Raw genomic sequence first — 19,872 nt, 5'->3', positions numbered from 1 at the left:
TTTCTAGGTTCTTAAAAGAAACTCTTTTCTTTTGAAATAATTGCAAATGCACAGGAAACGACAGAAACAAAGAAAACAAAGTACACAGGGAGGTCTTGTGTACCTTCAACCATTTTCCCCTAAAGGTAGCATTTTGTATAACTAGAGCATAACAGTAAGTGCCCAGTGGCTTAGTCTACCACCCTTCTTCATATTTCAGCAATTTAGCTTGCATTCATGTGTGTGTGGTGTAGTTCTGTGTAATTATCACATGTTGAGATACTGAACATCACTTTATAAAAGTTCCATCACTATAAATATCCCTCAACTTGCCCTGTTATAGCTACATCTACCCCCTTCCTGGACCATCCTGCCAATCTGTAATCCCTGGCAACAACCCCTGTTCTCTATCTCGTACACTTTTGGCATTTCAAGAGTATTATTGACATGAAATTATACACCATATATTCTTTGGCAAATTGGCTTTTTCACTCACGAGCCATCCAAGTTGTTCCATTATAAATTGTATGATAATGAGTAGTATTAATTCCATTGAGTGGGCCACAGTTTATTTAACCATTCACTCACTGAAGGACATCTTAGTTGTTTCCTGTGTGGACCTATGATGACTAAAGCTGCTATGGACATTTGAGTACTGGTTCTTGTGTGAATTTGAGCTTTCATTTCCTTGAGATAAATACCCATGAGTGCAGTTGCTAGGTCATATGGTAATTGCATAGTTAGTTTTCTAAGAAACGGCCAGACTGTTTTCTAGAGTGACTGTACCGTTTTGTAGTGTCTGAGTGATTGATGTGTACTTCTTGGTTGGGGAGTGGGGGGGTTTGAATATTTTATTGTGTACGCTTACTTCCAAAGCAAATTAGTTTCCCATCGAATAATGTATACACAAATTGTTCCCTGACATTAGTTTCAGTCTCCCCAATGTGTCAGCACTCTCCCTCTTTGCACTCTGGATTCCTCTGTATGTTTGTCTGCTTTGCCTGTCCCTCCCTGCTTTCCCTTGTTTGCTTTTGGGCCAGTACTGCCCTTTAGTCTTTGCATAGTTCAGAGTTTGAAGGAGCACAGTTCTCACAGGTGGTAGTGCTCATTTTATAGGGCTGTCTGATACTTAACTGAAGGTAGTGAACCTCAGGGAGTGACTCCAGTTCCACGTTAGAAGAGTGCCCTAGGGCCAAAGTCTCAAGGGTTCATCCACTCTGTCAGACCAGTAAGTCTGGTGTTTGTATGAATTTGAGTTTTGTTCTACAGTTTTCTCCCATTCTAACCCGGACCTTCTGCTGTCCTGGTCAGAGCAGTCAGTCGTAACCGAGCACCATCTGGCTTTTCTGGTCTCAGGCTAGCAGAAGCTGTGGTGGTTGGTATCTGCTTTTAAAAAGGAAATGATATCATTCTCAGAGTCAAGAATATACCTTAGCTCCTACCCAAATAGCTTGTATTTTTTTATGTGTACCTATGTCTATAAAATTTGTTTTCGAAATTAGCCTTTGAACACTTCCTTTACCTTAACATCTAGAACTATTCACAACAGAACACAGAAGAAAGGACCAAGCTAATCAATTTAATTCAGTAAACCTTTATTTCATGTATGTTGTTGTTAAGTGCTGTCTAGTTAGTCCCAACCCATAGTGACCCTGTATAGAGTTTCCAAGGAGTGGTTGGTGTATCTGAGGGGAAAAATGTTGTTGTTAGGTGCCATCGAGTCGGTATTGACTCATAGCAAACTTATGCACAGCAGAACGAAAACACTGCCCGATCCTGGGCCAACCTCACCATGGCTGCCACGCTTGAGCCCACTTTGCCAATCCATCTCGCTAGGGGTCTTCCTCTTTTTCTCTGACCCTCCACCTAACCAAACATGATAACCTTCTCTAGCAACTGCTCCCTCCTGACAATATGTCCGAAGTATGAGAGATGAAGTTTGGCCATCCTGGCCTCCAAGGAGCACTCTGGCTGCACTTCTTTCAACACAGATCTGTTGGTTCTTTTGGCAGCCCATGGCACTTTTCAATATTCTCCTCCAACACCATAACTCAAAGGCATCAATTCTTCTCTACGGTCTCCCTTATTCGCTGACCAGATTTCGCTTGCATATGAAGTTATTGAAAATACCATGACTTGCGTCAGATGCACCTTAGTTCTCAAGCTGACATCTTTGTTCTTAGTTGAAAAATAGAATTGAAAGATAATGGAATTTTTTCATGAATTTTTTTGAAACTTGCCTCACATGTTGTGGATAAAGCACTCCCTGAAAGGCAACAAAGGCAAAAAAAAACATATCTTTTTTCTCCCCAAACTGATTAGTGCAGAGGGAGAGACAGGCCCAGATAAAGTTGGTAGTTTTGTGCTGTGGAGTTGGTTCCAACTCACGATGACCCTATACAGGGTTTCCGAGGCTATAAATCTTTACGGGAGCAGAAAGCCTCCTCTTTGTCCCCTGGAATGGCTGGTAGTTTCGAACTGCTGACCTGGAGGTTAGCAGCCCGACTCATGACCACTATGCTACCAGAGTTCCTTATCAGACATGGTTACGTATAATAAAACAAGACAATGTATGATAAGGCTGTTAGATATCGACAGAGTCGATGGGCAGCTGTGGTGGCGGCTGGGGTGGTGACAGGGAGCAGGTTTTGATGAAAAGGGGTGCAGTTGAGAGTCTGCACAGCATGGGGAGTTTGAGTAATGATGATATTTAGTCAGTGTGATACCAGAGGGGAAGGAAGTGATCTAGTGTGGGCAGTTTGTCCTCCACATGGCCTTGCTATCATATGTGGAAAGTGTCTCTGAGAAAATGGCCTCATGGTGCTTTGTTCCATGAATAGACATGGCTTTTCAGCCGGAAGTGACCATTTTGTCTGTTGACTTGACGTAAAATAGTTTTTCTTTATTAAAAAAAAAACACATGGAGCCCTTGGGTAGAGCTGGAGGATAAGTACTGGACTGCTAACCACAAGATCAGCAGTGTAAACTCCCCAGCTATGAGTTTGAACTGAGTCAATGGCCCCTTACCAACAAAAAACCACACATGGCTATATCCTTGAATAGAATACCAAAGTCACCTGAATTCTTGAGCTAAAACCACTGGCATTGCCCCAGGGGTTAGCATTAATTTTCCTTGTCCGTGGCAGAGCGGTAGCTGTGTGCCGTGGAGTGCATTCCATCTCATAGAGATCCTGTGGAACACAGTTCTCCTAGACTGTTAACTTAACTGGAGCAGATGGCCAGGTACTCCTCGAAAATTTGAAAAGCACTGTAGTAATGTAGCAGATTACACATTGGGCTGCTAACCACAAAGTCAGTAGCTCAGGTCCACTAACCACTCCACGGGAGAATGATGAGGCTTTCTGCTCCCATAAAGATTTACGGCCTCACTGTGAGTTGGACCCGATGCAGTGGCACACGATCACAACCACCAGATGAAGCCAGAGGGCAATGTGGGTTAGTTTGGAGACTTTTTCTCCCTGATGTGACATTTGAGGCTTTGTGGTTTAACTTGCCCACTCTCAGTACCTATTGTTTCTCCTTTACTTAAAATCCTTCGATGATTCCCTGGTGACTCTGGGATAAAGTGCAAAACCATTAACATGAAAAGTCCTTTCTGATCTTACTATTGTCAACCTCTAGCCTCAGTTCTCTGCTCCCGCTTACATCCTCCCCTCCAGCCCACACCTGTACTTCTTTTCAGTTCCGCAAGCTCACTCTTTAAACGCTCTTGAAATAGAATGGTAGGAGCATTCTGCATCTGTCCTGATCCCATGCCTTGCCCTTTCAAATGGCTACCTCTTATCTGTCATTTTTTTAATGTCAGCTCAAAAATCATTTCCTCTCAAGAAAACGCTCCTTGACCTCTCAAGCCTAGCTACGTGCCCCTTCATCATGTCCCATGGCACTTTGCACTTCCTGTGTCTTAACACTCAGTACAGTGTGTCGTCATTTCCTGTTTACTTGGTAGTAGCCTGCACCAGATTGATCTCTCTGGAGAGCAGGGCCTGTGTCTTATTTGATTTCAGTGTCTCACGCTTAGTACACTTGATAGGATCCAAACCATTTACTATAGGGGTGAGGACCTAGGAGGTACAAGTAACTCAGGAGCATTTTTGCTCAGGAATCAAAAGAGATAATGGAGTAGATCTGACTGCCAGAGAATTGTTAGTGATAGGCCAGAAAACCAAGCTCTGTTGATACATGGAAAGCTGTTACTACAGATTAGTAGGGCAGTGTCTCCATATGATAAGCACTGGACTGCAAACCACAAGGTTGGCTGTTCGAGCCCATCAGTAGTTCTAAAGGAGAAAGATGAAGCTTTGTGCTCCTGTAAAAATTTAAAGCCTTGGAAACCCTGTACAGGATCTCTATGAGTCAGGACCAACTCAACGGCACACAACAACGACAGTAAGTTGGTTGCATTGCTGTGTTTGTAATACTGTTAACCCCTGTTGCTTTCTCTGGAATCATTACTGGTAGAATCACAAGGAACACCTTCAACAAGGCTGTGATAATAGAAGGGGCAGGAAATGAAGGGAAGAAGTTAAAATTGTATCTCATTCCATGACTGACTGTGTAAGAATCAAGGTGGCACTAGTCTTTGGTTCTTAGAAAACAAAACTAGGAAGTGGCTGTGGTTGTTAGCTGCTGAGTTGGCCTCTCCACTCATAGCAACCCCATGTGTTACAGAGTAGGACTGCTCCAAAGAGTTTTCTTGGCTGTAAGCTTTATGGAAGCAGTTCACCAGACCTTTCATCCATGGAGCCACTGGGTGGGTTTGAACCATCAACCTTTATTTACACTAGAAGCCGATTGAAAATAGCTTGCACAGATTGTCTTAGTGCAAGTGGCAAAAGGGGCATTGTGCCCTCTCTGAATGAATGAATGCTAAAAAAAAAAACTGGACTAACCGGTTGGAAACAGTTCTTTTCCTCTCAGCTGATACTGTCTCTTGCCAAAACCAGCGGCAGATGGTACTTGGGCTGGCTTTCAGCCCCTAGCTGCTGGTGCAAGGCAACGACTTCTTTATAGAGATAGCTCAGGAAGCAATTCCAAGACAGTAATGGGTCACTGACACCCAAGGGAGGCAGGTATCAAGGAGCCCACTTCTTGTCACCCACATGACCAGAGCTGGTCATTAGCGTGGGCATTATTAGTTATATGGAATTGCGCTATCCAGTGTAGTAGCCACTAGCCTCAGAATGGCTATTTGCATTTTAATTTTGCTGTCAAGTGCTGTCAAGTCAGCTCTGACTCCTAGAGCCCCTATGTACAACAGAATGCAACACTGTCTGCTCTTGCTCCAGCCTCATAATCATTGTTATATTTGAGCCCATTGCTGCTGACTCTTTGCCAGTCCATCTCCTTGGACCCTCCAGGGTCAGTCCTTCTCCAGGGATTGGGCCCTCCTGATAATGTGTCTGAAGTATGAGAGAAGAAGTCTAATCATTTTGACTTCTAAGGAGCATTCTGGTTATACTTCTTCCAACACAGATTTGTTTGTTGTTCTGACAGTCCATGGTATTTTTTATATTCTTCTTGAACACCAAAACTGAAATGCACGAATTCTTCTTCGGTCTTCCTTATACATTGTCCAACTTTCACATGTATACAAGGTTATGGAAAATACTATGGCTTGGGTCAGGCGGTGTGAAGACTTTAAAGAGTTCTTGTGTAGCAGATTTGCCTAATGCACTACATCGTTTGACTTATTGACTGCTGCTTCTATGAGTGCAAAAGGAAGTCTTTGACAACTTCGATCTTTTCTCCATTTATCATGATGCTATTTATAGGCTCAGTGGTGAGGATTTTTGTTTACTTTATGGTGCAACCCATACTAAAGGCTGTGGTCTTTGATCTTCATCAATAAGTATTATAAGTCCTCTTCACTTTCAGTAAGCAAGGTTGTATCATCTATCTGTATATCACAGGTTGTTAATGAGTTTTCCTTCAATCCTGATGACATGTTTTTTGTTTTTGTTTTTTTTTTTTTCATATAATCCAGTTTTTAGGATTATTTGCTCAGCACACAGAATGAATAACCTTCGTGAAAGAATACAATCTTTCCTGATTTTAAACCATTCGGTATCCCCTTATTCTGTTTAAACAACTGCCTCTTGGTCTATGTACAGGTTCCTTATGAGCACAGTCAAGTGTTCTGGAATACCCATTCTTTGTGATGGTATCCATAGCTTGTCGTGATGCATACTGTCAAAGCCTTTGCATAGTCAACAAAGCACAGGCAGACATCTCTCTGGTATTCTCTGCTTTCAGCCAAGATACATTTGACATCAGGAATACTATCTCATGTTCCACGTCCTCTTCTGAATCCAGCTTGAACCTCTGGCAGTTCCTTGTCAATATGCTGTTGCTGATATCTTTAGCAAAACTTCAATTGCATGTGCTATTAATGATATTGTTTGGTAATTTCCGCATTCCATTGGGTCACCTCTGTTTGGAACGGGCACAAATATGAGTGTCTTCCAACCAGTTGGTCAAGTAGCTGTCTTCCCAATTTCTTGGCATAGATGAGTGAGCACCTCCAGTGCTGCATCACTTTGTTGAAGGATTTCAGTTTGTATTCCATCAATTCCTGGAGCCTTGTTCTTTAACAGTACTTTCAGTGTGGCTTGGACTTCTTCCTTCAGTGCCATTGGCTATTGATTCATATGCTACCTCTTGAAATGGTTGAACTTCAACTATTTCATTTTGGCAAAGTGACTATGTATTCCTTCCATCTTCTTTTGACGATTTCTGCATCATTCAGTATTTTGCTCATAGAATCCTTCTATAGTGCAAGTTGAGGCTTGACTGTTTTCTTCAGTTCCCTCAGCTCGAGAAATGCTGAGCATTATCTTTGCTTTTGGTATTCTAACTCCAGGTCTTTGCACATTTTGTTACAATATTTAACTTCGTCTTCTAGAGCTGCCCTTTGAAACTTTCTATTCAGCTCTTGTACCTCCTCATTTCTTCCATTTGCTTTAGCATCTCTACACTAGAGAGCAAGTTTCAAAGTCTCTTCTGACATCCATTTTCTTCTTTTCCTTCTTTCTTGTGTTAATGAACTTTTGTTTTCTTCCTTTATGATGTTCTTGATAGCATCCTACAACTCTTCTGGTTTTTGGTCATTAGTGTCCAATGCATCAAATCTTTTCTACATATGATCTCTAAATTCAGGTGGGATATGTTTAAGGTCATTTTCATTTTCTTGAGCGTCAGCCTGAACTTGTATATGATGGTCTGTTTGAATTGATTTAAAATGGAATCAAATTGAAACCTCCATTGCTCAGTCTTACTAACCTTCTTTACATGTGGCTAGTGGCTGCTGTATCGGACATATAGAGAACATGTCCATCATTCCAGAAAGTTCAGTTAGGCAGTACTGGTATGATTTCTCTATCTTTGCCTCACTAACCTCCAGTGTCTTCTTTTCTGGAGCCACACTAAACTCAAAACAAACCCAATGCCACTGCTTACTTCTGACTCAAACGAATTCTGTAAGGTTTCAGAGACTTTCCATCTCTGCTGGAGCAGCCAGCCTCATCTTCCTTGAATTGTTGACCTTGTGTTCAGCAGACCAGTGCTTAACTACTGTGCCACCAGGGCTCCTTGGAGCCAAATTCTCTGGGTTCAAATCCTGGCTCTCTTCCTTACTAGCGATGTGATTTTGAGAAAGTCCCTTCTTTCTGAGTCTGTTTCATAATCTCTAACATTCAAATAGAAGCAATAATGCCTAGTGATGAAGGCTTTTATGAGGACTGAGGGGTTTTTTTGTTTTGTTTTAATATTTTATTGTGAATTATGTGATAGTTTACATGGGGAAACATTAGTTTTACATTCATCCTATCGTATATCGTTTCATTGCCATTGCTATGGTTACAATCCCCTCCATGCATCATCAACCAACCAGAGGGTATACACTACAAGCCTGCCACCCCGGTCGTCAGCACACAGACCCTTGAGGGTTTTTTTTTTTTAATGTAAGGTATAATTGCTAACATGTATCGGTTAAAGCATTCAATAAAGGAGAGCAATCCTGATGTGACACTGTAGAAGGAGTACTTGATTGTTAACTGCAAGCGTGGCAGTTAAGATCTACCAGCTGCTCCTTGGAAAACTCTGTACAGTGTTGCTAAGAGTTGGAATTGATTCCGTGACACTTACCAACAACGGCATCATTATTGGTTTTTATTAATCATCTCCACTCCTTTGCCAATGCTGTCAGAACACTTTGTTAACCTCTTCTATTGCCCCAGAGAATCAACACCTAGCCAATACCTTCTCCTCCCCTGCTCTGCCCCAAGCTCCCTTCCTCTCTCATCTCTTTGCCTCAGATAGATCCTTTGCAATCAAAACCACAAAAGAAGGGTAGGTGAGGTCCAGTGCTCCTTCTCAAAGCTAGCAATTGCTTTTGGTATCAGGGTAAAAAGCATGTCCCACAAAACTCACTTCTGTTTCCCAACTGGAACATGCAGAGCCATTCTGAAAACCTAAGGCAAATGTGTTCCTCCAGGAATAGGCTCATGTTGAAAGGAGCTTGAATCAAAGCTACTGACTAGCCATGCCAATGCTTTTTAGGCAAGTTCTTACTTCATGAATCATCTTCAGACCTGGGAGATTAATCTCCCATTTGTACATTTTCTCCTCTGGCCTGTAGTGTGTTTCTGTGGAGGAATTCCCGTGTGTTTTTAAACAGGAAGCACCTGAATACTTGCCAGTAGTTCAGGCTGTCATCTAATCTTCATAAGAAGTCCAAAGAAGTGTGCTCATTTAAAACCCAATATTTTATTCTTTTCTTTCTATTTCTAAATGATAACAACAAATTTTTAATGTATATCTATGAGAGTATGTGAAATACTTAGGTTCTCAAAATGAAAAGAGAACATAAAAGATTATTCATTAGAGGAGTTCCTTTCACTATAGGGGGGAAAAATGTCTACATAGCTTTCTGTAATTACATGACACAATGTCATACGTTTCTTCAGTTTCTGTGTCTGGCCATGCGTAGAAAACACTGTAGGCTCCTCTGATCTGAGAGTTAGCCATGACAATGACTTTACTTTTCAGACTGTTCTATTCTATTCATGAACCACAAGAGCCTTGAGCTAGGAGAAAATGCTTGTATATTACTCTCTTGAGGGACAAGAGCATTTACTGTATTGAAGTATTTCTTTTACCACCTTTGAAGATGTGTGAGTGCTTAAAAACCTGATTTGGCAGCAGGGTCCCATGGAGAATTGCTTTCCAAATGTGGATTCTTAGGCCCTGTGTGAAACCTTCTCAATCAGATCCCCTGGGAGAAGGTTTGAGGAGTTCTCATTTTAGATTATGAAAGATGATTCTGAATTAAAAGGTCAAGGGTTTGGGCGCTGTCTAAGTTTATTTTTCAAATTGTCTTTCTTTTCTGCTGAAACTTTATACAACTCCCAGTATGACTGATGTTGTAAGGATTGACACATTGTGTCTTCTGCCAGAATCTGTTGATAGCCTGTGAAAAAAAAGTGTTAACGAGCTCATTCTGTTTGTCTGCACTATATTGTGAACGCTTGGCAGAAGTGTATGTCATGGTCAAATGGGAAATAAGAAACCGACAGCACTGTTTATGGGTATCATTTAATCCTTCCCTGTGGAGTCAGATACTATGGAAAACCTTTTGTCTCTAGAACATCGATTTGGCAGTGATTGGAGAGACCCGATCATGAAACTCAGAGAAGCCTATCTGGAGAATGCATGAAGCCTGAAATGATTAGGACCAGAAATAGGGTGTGGACAGTGGGAATATTATAGAAGGAAAGAATCTAATAATTGTTTCTAAGAAAAAAAAAATAGAGTTTGGTGATAAAATATACAGAAAGGAGGGAGAAAAAAAAAAGGGGGATTTCAAAGTGTCTAATATGGGATTCCAGAGAAAATAAGCTCTGACTAATAGAAATGGGGAAGGTTAGAAAAAAAAGTAATTTAGCATGGGAGAGGAGGAATGACATATGTTTTGAATACTGAATTTGAGGTGAGTAAATCTATTGCCATTGAGTTGATTGTGACTCATAGAGACCCTGTATAGGGTTTCTGAGAGATTGTGAATCTTTACAGGAGCAGCCAGCCTCATCTTTCTCCTGCAGAGCGGCTGGTGTGTTTAAACCACCCACCTTGTGGTTAGCAGTCCAGTGCTTATCCAAACAGTACCACCAGGGCTCATTTTGAGGTGAAAAGACTGCAAATGGAGCAGTTAGAAATCTGGAACTAGCTTCAAGGTGAGAGATACGGACCAGGAATCCAAAGCATAGAAATTATAGTGAACTGGGGATGAATGAATAAGAAATGGAGAGGAATGTACAAAGGGCTGAGGACATGGCATGAACCCTTTAGGACATGGATGAGGGAGAGAAAAGAAAAGAAGGAGCAGGTGGAGGGGTCAGAGCAATTTTTTTTAACACTTTTTATTGTGACTTGAGTGAAGGTTTACAGAGCAGATCATCAGTTTTACAGTCAACAAATCGTATACTTTGTTTCATCTCAATGATTGCAGTCCACTTCTTATACTAACAGCGATCCTACTTCCTCCCTGTGGTTCTTCTTTTCACTCTTTCCCAACCCTTCTGAACTCTGTCCTTAGGTAAATGATGTCCTTTTGGTCTTGAATGGTTGACCATTCCATGATGAGCATTCCTTACTAATACTGCTATCCCCTCTAAAAGCCCATCTACTGTTTGGCGAAAAATTGGGCCATGAGGATGACTTCAGTTCCAGACCTGAAGGGTGGCTGAGGGCCATAATCTTGGGTTCTTCTAGTCTGTTTTTGACCAGTAAGCTTAGGGTTTTTTTGTTTTTTGTTTGTTTTTTGCATAATTTTGAGTTTTGCTCCACATTTTCTCCCACTCTATCTGGAACCTTCTAATGTGACCCCTTTAAGAGCAGTGGATAGTCGTGTTAGTTGTTGTTGTTAAGTGCTGTCGAATTGGTCCTGACCTATAGCGGCCCTCTAAAGGGTTTCTTAGGAGCGGCTGGTGAGCTTGAACCACTGACCTTGTGGTTCAAACCAACTTTGCAGTCCAGTGCATTAACCCACAGCGCCACACCAGAATAGTGGTAGCCAGGCACGATCTAATACTTCTGGACTCAGAGTTGTAGAAATTGATGTTCACGTGTTACATTAGTTCATTGGACTACTTGATTTCAAGCATCTTCAATTTTTCATCAGTCTTCTTAATTTCATACATGGAGACACTAATAGTTGCATCTTAGATGGCCACTCCAGGTAGGCATTTTTAAGAATCATGAAACTGCTTAGTTTCTATAGCTATGTTCTTGCCTTTTTACAGTGTGAAACGGAGCCATATTACAAAATAAAGTAAAAAACAAAACAAGAGGTCTTACCTTATTACTGTATCTCCTTCAGTCATTAAAAAAGAAGCCTATATTTCTTACTTTCTTAAATAAAATAATGCAAAAAGTTGTTTTTATTTTATCTCGTAGGCACACCAGCCTGAGAAAAATTCTTCAGTGTGACGACATCTATAGTGAAGGTCAACGTATTGGTTGCTCCTTTAATCTGAAGGATTCCAGTTTGGAACAAGGTAGCATCCAAATCATGGTCAAGGATAATGCAGGAAAAATTAGACCATCCTTCAGTGTAGTGCCTTTAAACTCTTATGGTAAGTTTTAGAAGTCCTCTACAAGAATGGGGAAAAAAGTGCTGTCTTTTGAACAACCACTGCAAATAAAAAATAATGGTTGTGGTCTCAATTGCTTCCCAAAGCAAGGAACTGCATTGATGTGTAACTTTCTTTAATAGAGCCTTTTTAAAAGAACTAAGTTTGGAACTGCTAATACTTATTAAGCACATGTTTTGTCCCTGTCTGCTGAGGAACATTCTGAGGCGTAGAACAGTTAGTTGAAGAACTGAGACTGGAACTCAGGCTGACTGACTCTTAAGATTAATTCTCTTCTTACTTTTGCTTCTCGAAAGGGTGATACTGCAGAATAAACATCATCATATGTTTAGAATCCAGACAATGTCAGAAAGGATGATATGAAAAATGTTGAACACTCGATATGGTACAGGCGCAAAGCAATCAAAACAACCAGAGTAGACATATTAGAAAGAGCCCTCAACTTGAAACCAAAATATCTGCTTGAGGTCCCAACTCCTCCATACTGGACAAGGCATATAAATTCTTTTTAAGTCGTCTTCATCTGTGAAATGGGCTCATGGTTCTTGACCTCAAAGGATTAGTATTAATTCCAGATGATAATAAGGTATGCACAAGCATTTTGTAAATCTCAAAAAGCAGAATGCTGGCTTATAATGGCTTATTTATTTGTTGGAATATCCTACCAGGGAGCTCAGATTCTGTCTACATGGCATAGAGATGTAATATTCCATTAAGATATAGATTGATAAGTAATTAAAAATGCTCCCATGCCTTGGAATGGAATGCTATTGAACATACCCTTAGATAGTTGTGGAAGTGAATTCTAGGTCAAAGGAGAGAGCTAGGGCAGCTTGCCTAGTAGGGAATTCACAACAAAGCCCTTCTCTGGCCTTCCCTTTCTTTGCTCCTCCTAGTTGGGCCTTTTAAATCTTCTTTTGTTGCTCTTCCTGGATGTTAATGGTGACATACAAGATCCCTCTCACCTAGTAGCTGACAACTACAAATTGTTTTCTGTTAATTATTCATTTTCTGAAACATAACTGCCTCCTGATAAAAACAAATTGACTGGCAAGAAACCCCAGTGGCACAAATGGTTAAACATTTGGCTGCTAACCAAAAATTTGCCAATTCAAGCTTCTCCGGCAGCTCCACCAGGGAAAGACCTGGCAATCTGCTTCCATAAAGATTGCAGCCAAGGAAACCCTCTGGGGCAATTTCTACTCAGTGACATGGGGCCACTGTGAATTGGAATTGACTTGATGGCACCTAGCAACGAAACTTTGAATTGTGGTCTTGGATATCAGGAATGAGTGACAGCTGAGGAAAAGCCCTTGTACCTGGTGCCTTGTACGTTGAAAGCACATTTGGAGCTCAGCATTTCATTTCTATATTCTTTATACCATACGTGGATGTCTTGATTAGAGCCTGACCCTTTTCTAGCCAGGTGCAGGTCAGAGTTCATGTCATCTTTCAAACCTAAAGATGTTCTTTTTACATCCATTTTACTAGGAAGGTTTAAATGAACTTTACTCCATTAATTGTAACTAGCCAGGAATTCTAAAACAATGTGTCTGATCATGTAAGGTCGTTAAAAGCTTCAGCTCCATTTTAATTGAACTCTGTGACCTTCATTATCCCTACACATATATGTATCTCATCAACATAAACCCTGCATGCCAATTTGTTTTTGTCTGTTTCTGTCTTCCAGTGGAACCTGACCCTCCAGAGATTAAAAATATCTCCTTCAAAAATGATGACTTGTATGTGGAATGGAAGAATCCAGAGAATTTTGAGTGCAAATGCTTATCTTACGAAGTAGAAGTCAATAACAGTCACATTGTCTCAGAAATTTTTCCCGTAAGTTTTTTCTTTTAATTTGATTTTATTTCAATTCATTTCTTTTCATTTGAATGTATCACCATGTAATAAATGAAACTATCAATGAGTTGCTACTCTTAGATTTGTCACCTTAAGCTACGAATGCTAATGATGCTTCTCATCGGAAATAGGGCATGGCAGAAGGGTCGAAGATTTATGGTAGCTTCAAGACTCTGTTGCTGTTAAGTGCTGTTGAGTCGGTTCCGACCCATAGCGACCCTTTATAGGGTTTCCAAGGAGCAGTTGGTGAGCTTGAACTGCCAACCTTGCGGTTTAAACCGACCTTGCAGTCCAGAGCATTAACCCACAGGGTTACACCAGTCAGTCATTAATTCATTTGATCAACAAATTTTTATTTAGTAGCTACCATGAGCCAGGCACTGTTTTATGTGCTGGAGATAAGACTGTCAGCATGACAAACAAATTTTTTTTCCCCCTTGAAACTCACGTACTTGAAAATAAGTTTGTAAATTAACAACCTGCTTTTAGTGGACAAGTGTTAAAAAGAACATAAAGTGGAGAAACTTGGTAGAGAATGGCTGGGAAAACATGAGGAAATGTTAGGAAAGGTAGTCGTCTTAAGTCTGAAGTCGTCTGAAGACCAGAAGGATAAAAAGCCATGTGAAGATCTGGGGGTGAAGAGAGTGGCAAGTACTAAACATGTGACCAAAATGAACTGGCATGTATGAGAAGTGGAAAGGAGGCCGATGTGGCCAAAATATAGTAAGAAAAGGTGTCTAAGCCGTAAGCAAGGATTTGGTCATGTAGATATTTGGGGGTCTCGGGTAAAGCCAAGAAGTTGTTGTTTATTAGTCAAATTCAAATGGTGGACTATACAGGAGTTGAGTTTAAAAGTATTAGTACTAGGGTTCCTGTTCATACATGCATGAGTTTTTTCCTTACAAAATGTGTTTTAACGTGTTTCTGTGATCAGGGATTATTGCAGACAAGTTCTTCCATTGTTTCTACCTCTCTGTAGCTCCACGGGAGGAAGATAAGGTTTGTCTTCGTCTCATTACAGTGCCTTCGAAAAGAAAGGATTCTTTTTGTGCCATGGGAAAAATAATAATTTTGAGATCAGGGCTAATAACAAAACTCTTGTGAAATCATTGAGGCTTTGTAACAAGTTTACAGGAATGCTGCCCCAGCTTTTAGACGGCTCAGTCATTTTAAGGAAGGTTGGGAAGACCTCAAAGATGAGGTCAGCTCGGAAGGTCGTGGTGATTGTTTTCAGGGATTCCAAAGTAGAGACCTTAATAGATTTTCTTCAAGGACACAGGATGATCAAGGGGGCTTATTGTGAAGTTTTAAGAAAATTGAAAACTGCACTTGTGAGAAAAAGACCAGAAATGTTGCACCAAGTTATTTATTTATTTTTTTCCATCAGGACAGCCCACCTGCTCATTCTTAGACTGTTCTAAGAGAACTTCATTGGGAAATCTCTTCCCATCTACCCTAGAGTCCTGGTCTTGCCCCTGTAGATTTCTTTTTGTTCCCTAAACTCCAAGAATATTGAAAAGGAACACAATTTGAGTCTCATGAGGATTCTAAAACTGCTATTCTTCTGTGATGTAAATTGAAGAGTGCAGAATTCTGTAATGAATGGTTAACTAAAAACCAAGTCCACTGCATTCAACTCAATTCTGATTCATAGAAAACCTCTGGGGCAGAGTAGAAGTGCCCTACGTGGTGTCCAATGTGGTAAATCTTGAAGGAAGCAGACTACCTCATCTTTCTCTCATGGAATGACTAGTGAATTTGAACCACCAGACTTTTGATTCACAGCTGAATGCCTCAACCACTGGTACCACCAGGGATCCTGTGGGGCAAGATTGCTTAGTTGCTTTTGTGCCACAGAATCGGTTCTCACTCATAAAAACCCTGTGTAGGGCTTCCAAGGTTTCCAACTTTTACAGGAGCAGAAAGTCTCATCTTTCTCCCATGGAGCTACAGAGAGGTGGAAACAATGCCTTCAGAAATGTAGAGCTATATGGAGTCCTGGGTGTGGTGCTGCAGGATGATGAACTGAGCCACAATGTCGGTTTGAACCTTAGGCCTTCTTCAGATTTTTTTTTTTTTATCCTTTTTTGTGTTTGCTCTTCTATCTTAGTAGTGTTGAGAGATTTATCTTCTAGCTCACTAGTTCTGGTTTCTATCTCTTCAGTTCTACTCCTTTGCTCTTTCAGTGTATTGTCCATTTCTGATACTCTATTATTGATTGTTTGGACCTCTTTCTGTAGGTTTTGAATCGTTTCCAATGCTGTATATATCTTGTTTGATTGTTCCTGTAGTGCTTTCCTGACTTCTTCCTTATTTTCCTCAACTCCATTGTATTGTGTTTTAATACATTTTATAATCATTTTTCTGAATTCCTTCTCAGGCATTTCCAAAGCCTGCCCATCTTCCAGCATGGAGTGTAGATCTACTTCCAGCTCATTTGCCTCAGTCACTTATCTGGACATGTGTTTCTGTTTTATGGGTATATTCCGGAGTTATCTGTGGCCTTAATACTTAGATGGGTGTGTATTTTGGTATTTTTTATACTTTCTGATTGCCTTCAGGTAGATGTGATGAGGAGATAGGCTTCCCTTTTCACTCTTCTTCCTTGTTTCTGTCAGGCGTCCGTAGATGCTCTGATTCTTCCCCCGCTTGGTCTCACCCAAGATTGTGGCTCGGGGAGCAGCTCAGTGTCTTGGATTAGAAAGCAATGGGTTTCTTGCTTCTGCTACAAATTCTCCTAGCTGTAAGCCTTCCAACCTTCTAAATATTCCTTTATATGTGGTTCAGAGTTCTGGCACCATCCCCTGAGCCTGCTTGGTCCAGTATTCTTCTTGTTGCTGACGGAGCTCCTCACTTCACTGCTATCTTGTTCGTTCTCTGAGGAGTATAATTTTTATATGTTGTCTTTCCTCAAGGCCACTGAGACTGTTCCAGTCACTTGTTTGCTACCTGCCTGGCCTGGTGTGCATTTGAGTGTTACAGGTGAGAAGCCTCTAAATTTACATGTAGGCAATTTCCTTGGTCAATTTGTTTTTGCTCATCATGAGAATTTTAAAATGCTTTCCTTTACGCAAATAAAGTGCTTTCTATGTCTGTTTGCCAACTGTTCCCCCCACCCCCAACCCTCAGGTATTTCAGGTGTTTTCATAATAGCTTTTATGGCTTTTTTTTTTTTTTAACATGTTATTGTGAAAAAAATTTAGCATGGAGAGTTGACAAAAATACCAGTTAGTAAACAAATGTAGAAGGCAACTTTGCAGAGTGACCAGATTTGGAGTTAAACAGAAGCCCTTCCAGGCATTTGCAGATGAATTTGTCTCCTGAAATATAGTAATCATATTTAGTGCCAGAAGCCAAGGTCCCCCTTACAGTACCACCAAAGGAAAAGCAAAGTATAACTGAGTGGGGTGGGGGCAGGGGAGGTGATACTTGGATTTACTACAAAGTAAATAATGAGAAAATTGAAATCTACTTTATCACTTCTGTCTTATCTTTTCTCACTTCAATCCTGAAATGCATGCTACTTGTATTACTCATTTGGCCACTGAATTGTGCCCTACAGATTAAGTTGAATATGTGTGTATGCCTTGTCTCTCTACTGAAAATAGAAGCTCTCTGATAGGGAGGAGTCAGCGAATACTAACTTGGTGCTGTTTCTGCTACTAACAGTGCTGTTTAAGTGCTGTTGAGTTGCTTCTGACTCATGGTGACTCTGTATGAGTCAGTTTCCAAGGAGCAGCTGGGGGGTTTGAACCACCAACCTTGCCATTAGCAGTCCAGTGCTTATCCTATCATGCTACACCAAGACTTCACTACTAATAGTAGCTAGTATATACTGAGTGATTACTATATATTAGATGCTTTGATAAGCGTAGTCCCTGCATTATTTCATTTAATTCTCCTCAGTAACTCTGTTATTTTATTCATGAGATTTAATCTCAGAGGTTAAATCTGAAGTTGTATTTCTAGTGACTGTAAACATTTAAGCAAAACTCTTAACTTCAGTGCTTGTACTAGTATTTTTAACCTCTGGGGACTACCTCAACATTTCTTAATAGTCCTGTTATTGTTAAGTGCTGTTGAGTCAGTTCCGAATCACAACAACCCTGTATAGGGTTTCTGAGGAGTGGCTGGTGGGGTAATAGCCATCATGTATTGAGTGTTTACACTACCCTACAAAGATTCACATTTCGAAGTACTTCTTATATGGTAGCTCATTTTAGTCTCATAATAACCTGTGAAATGGGTACTATTTTAACCTACATTTTATTGGAAAGCTGAGGCTTAGAGAAATTAAAGGAACTTGATAAAGTCCACACAGATAATAAGTCGGTATGAATTAAAATTTGGGGTTTATGTATGAGGGGGCTTCAAAAAGTTCATGGAAAAATTTCATCATCTTTTAATTCAACCTTTCCATGAATTTTTTGAAGCCCTTACATATTATACTTTGTCCAAGAATACTTCATATAGCATCATATGTATAATCACTTATAAATTCTTGTTGAATTGAGTTACCTTCTCTACAAACTTCTGAACTGAAGAAAATACACATGAGGGGACTTCTAAAACTTTGTGTAAAATGGAATTAAAAGATAATGGAATTGTTCTATGAAACCCCATTCCCACCCCCCTTGTGTAGTATGGGAATTATCTACCTAAGTCAGAACTATAGTCTACTTGGAATTAAGTGTTTACATGCTTCAGTTTAATATTCTGTCTCCTAGCAGATGTTCACCAGCTGCTTCCTTCCCTGAAGTGTCATCAGCTCTTTCTGTATTCAGTGATTCTGAGCTCTGCTGGTTAGACCATTTAATATTATTTGGCAAGACTTTTTGAGGAATTATCTGCCTAATATTCCAGTTAAGAAGAGGAAGTAAGCTAGGACATGAACTGGGGCCTTCCCATAGGGGCTGTGGTTAAAGGTAGCTCATGACAGAATAATGAAGTAAGAAATTACTTATCTTTGACCATCCCGCCTCCCCACAAACTACCGGCTTGGTATTCTGTGCCTTTGCCTTTCCTTTTCTCACTGTACTGTCCGAGAAGCTGGTAAACACTGGGAGGAGGTTTACATTTGAGCAAGAGTGCAGAGCTTTACATCTATGCAATGATTTTGCTGACTTTGGAATTTATATATTTCTGGGAGATGGACTGCAACCTGGTCCCTCGGTGTTGTCACTTGTGATCTTCTTCAGTCCTCAGACTGCAAATGGTCCACAATGGGATACAATAGCTCCCAGTGACATTTTCTTTGCCACTGGATGAACTTTTGATAGGATGGCCCTTCATCAGTAAGTTGACCTTTCAATCCTTCAGAGATGCTAGTAGGAACCATTTACTGAAAGCCAAAAATTTGTGCTTTGTCCCCTGTTTAATAGATTTAATCTCTTTAATATAATTTCAATGTTTTTAGTATTTAAACAACTATTTAAACTATTTAAACAACATATTTTAATGTGTTCAGATTTTTCTCCAATTTTTAAATAGTTGCTGTTGTCAGTTTGACTCCATATAGATAGATCTTACTTTTTTATGTGTCTGGCTTCTTTTGCTCAATATTAAGTTTATGAAATTCATCTGTATTGATGCCTGTAGTTGTAGAAGATTCATCCTCACTACATTCATTCCATTCTGAATATTTCAGATTTTATTTCTCCATTCTCCCATTGATGGACATTTGGATAGTTTCCTGTTTGTAATTTTATGAATAGTGTTGTTATGAGTATTTGTGTACTTGTGTCTTTTTACACATTTCTGTTTATGAGTCATGAGATTATATATGTTCATTACTAGTATATAAGAAACCATTTCCCCAAAATAGTTGTGTCAGTTTACAGTACTAACAGCAGAAATTGAGAGTTTCAGATGTTTTATATCCTCATGAACTTGGTATTGTCTGGTAGGTGTGTGTATTGGTGTCTTGTGGTTTTAATTTGCATATCCTTGAAGACTAATGAGATTAAACATTTTTATATGTGTACTGGAAATTTGCATATCCTCGTGTGTAAAGTTTTCTCAAGTATTTTACCAGTTTTTCTTTTGGGTTCTATTGGATTGTCTATCTTTTCCTGAATAATTTGTAGGGAACATGCTTGGGTAAGTCAAAACGTATTGCTACTAGGGAGTCCTTGTGTGACGCTGGAGGATAAGCACTGGACCACAAGGTCGGTTTAAACTGCTAGGTTGGCAATTCAAACTCATCATCTGCTCCTAAGAAACCCTATACAGGGTTGCTATGTGTCGGAACCAACTCAACAGCACTGAACGACAGCAGCTATGGTTGCAGTTCATAAATGCATGGGTTTATTCCAAACAAAACATATTTAAAGATGTCTCTGAGATTCGTGCAGATGCATTC

At 40.2% G+C, this 19,872-nt stretch overlaps 1 protein-coding gene across 1 annotated transcript in view; it reads left to right on the top strand.

Annotated features, from left to right (window-relative positions):
• IL13RA1 (interleukin 13 receptor, alpha 1) overlaps positions 1–19,872 on the top strand; it is a 77,262-nt gene that overhangs the window by 30,411 nt on the left and 26,979 nt on the right. The window contains exons 7-8 of the mRNA XM_006872129.1: positions 11,455–11,633; positions 13,342–13,490. Coding sequence (XP_006872191.1) covers positions 11,455–11,633; positions 13,342–13,490 — 328 coding nt within the window. The remainder of the gene's footprint in view (positions 1–11,454; positions 11,634–13,341; positions 13,491–19,872) is intronic.

Source organism: Chrysochloris asiatica, unplaced genomic scaffold (assembly GCF_000296735.1).
Source record: "Chrysochloris asiatica unplaced genomic scaffold, ChrAsi1.0 scaffold00183, whole genome shotgun sequence".
Classification (NCBI taxonomy): Eukaryota; Metazoa; Chordata; class Mammalia; order Afrosoricida; family Chrysochloridae; genus Chrysochloris; species Chrysochloris asiatica.
Note: the sequence above shows the minus strand (reverse complement) of the source record. Positions and strands in the feature narration are given on the sequence as shown.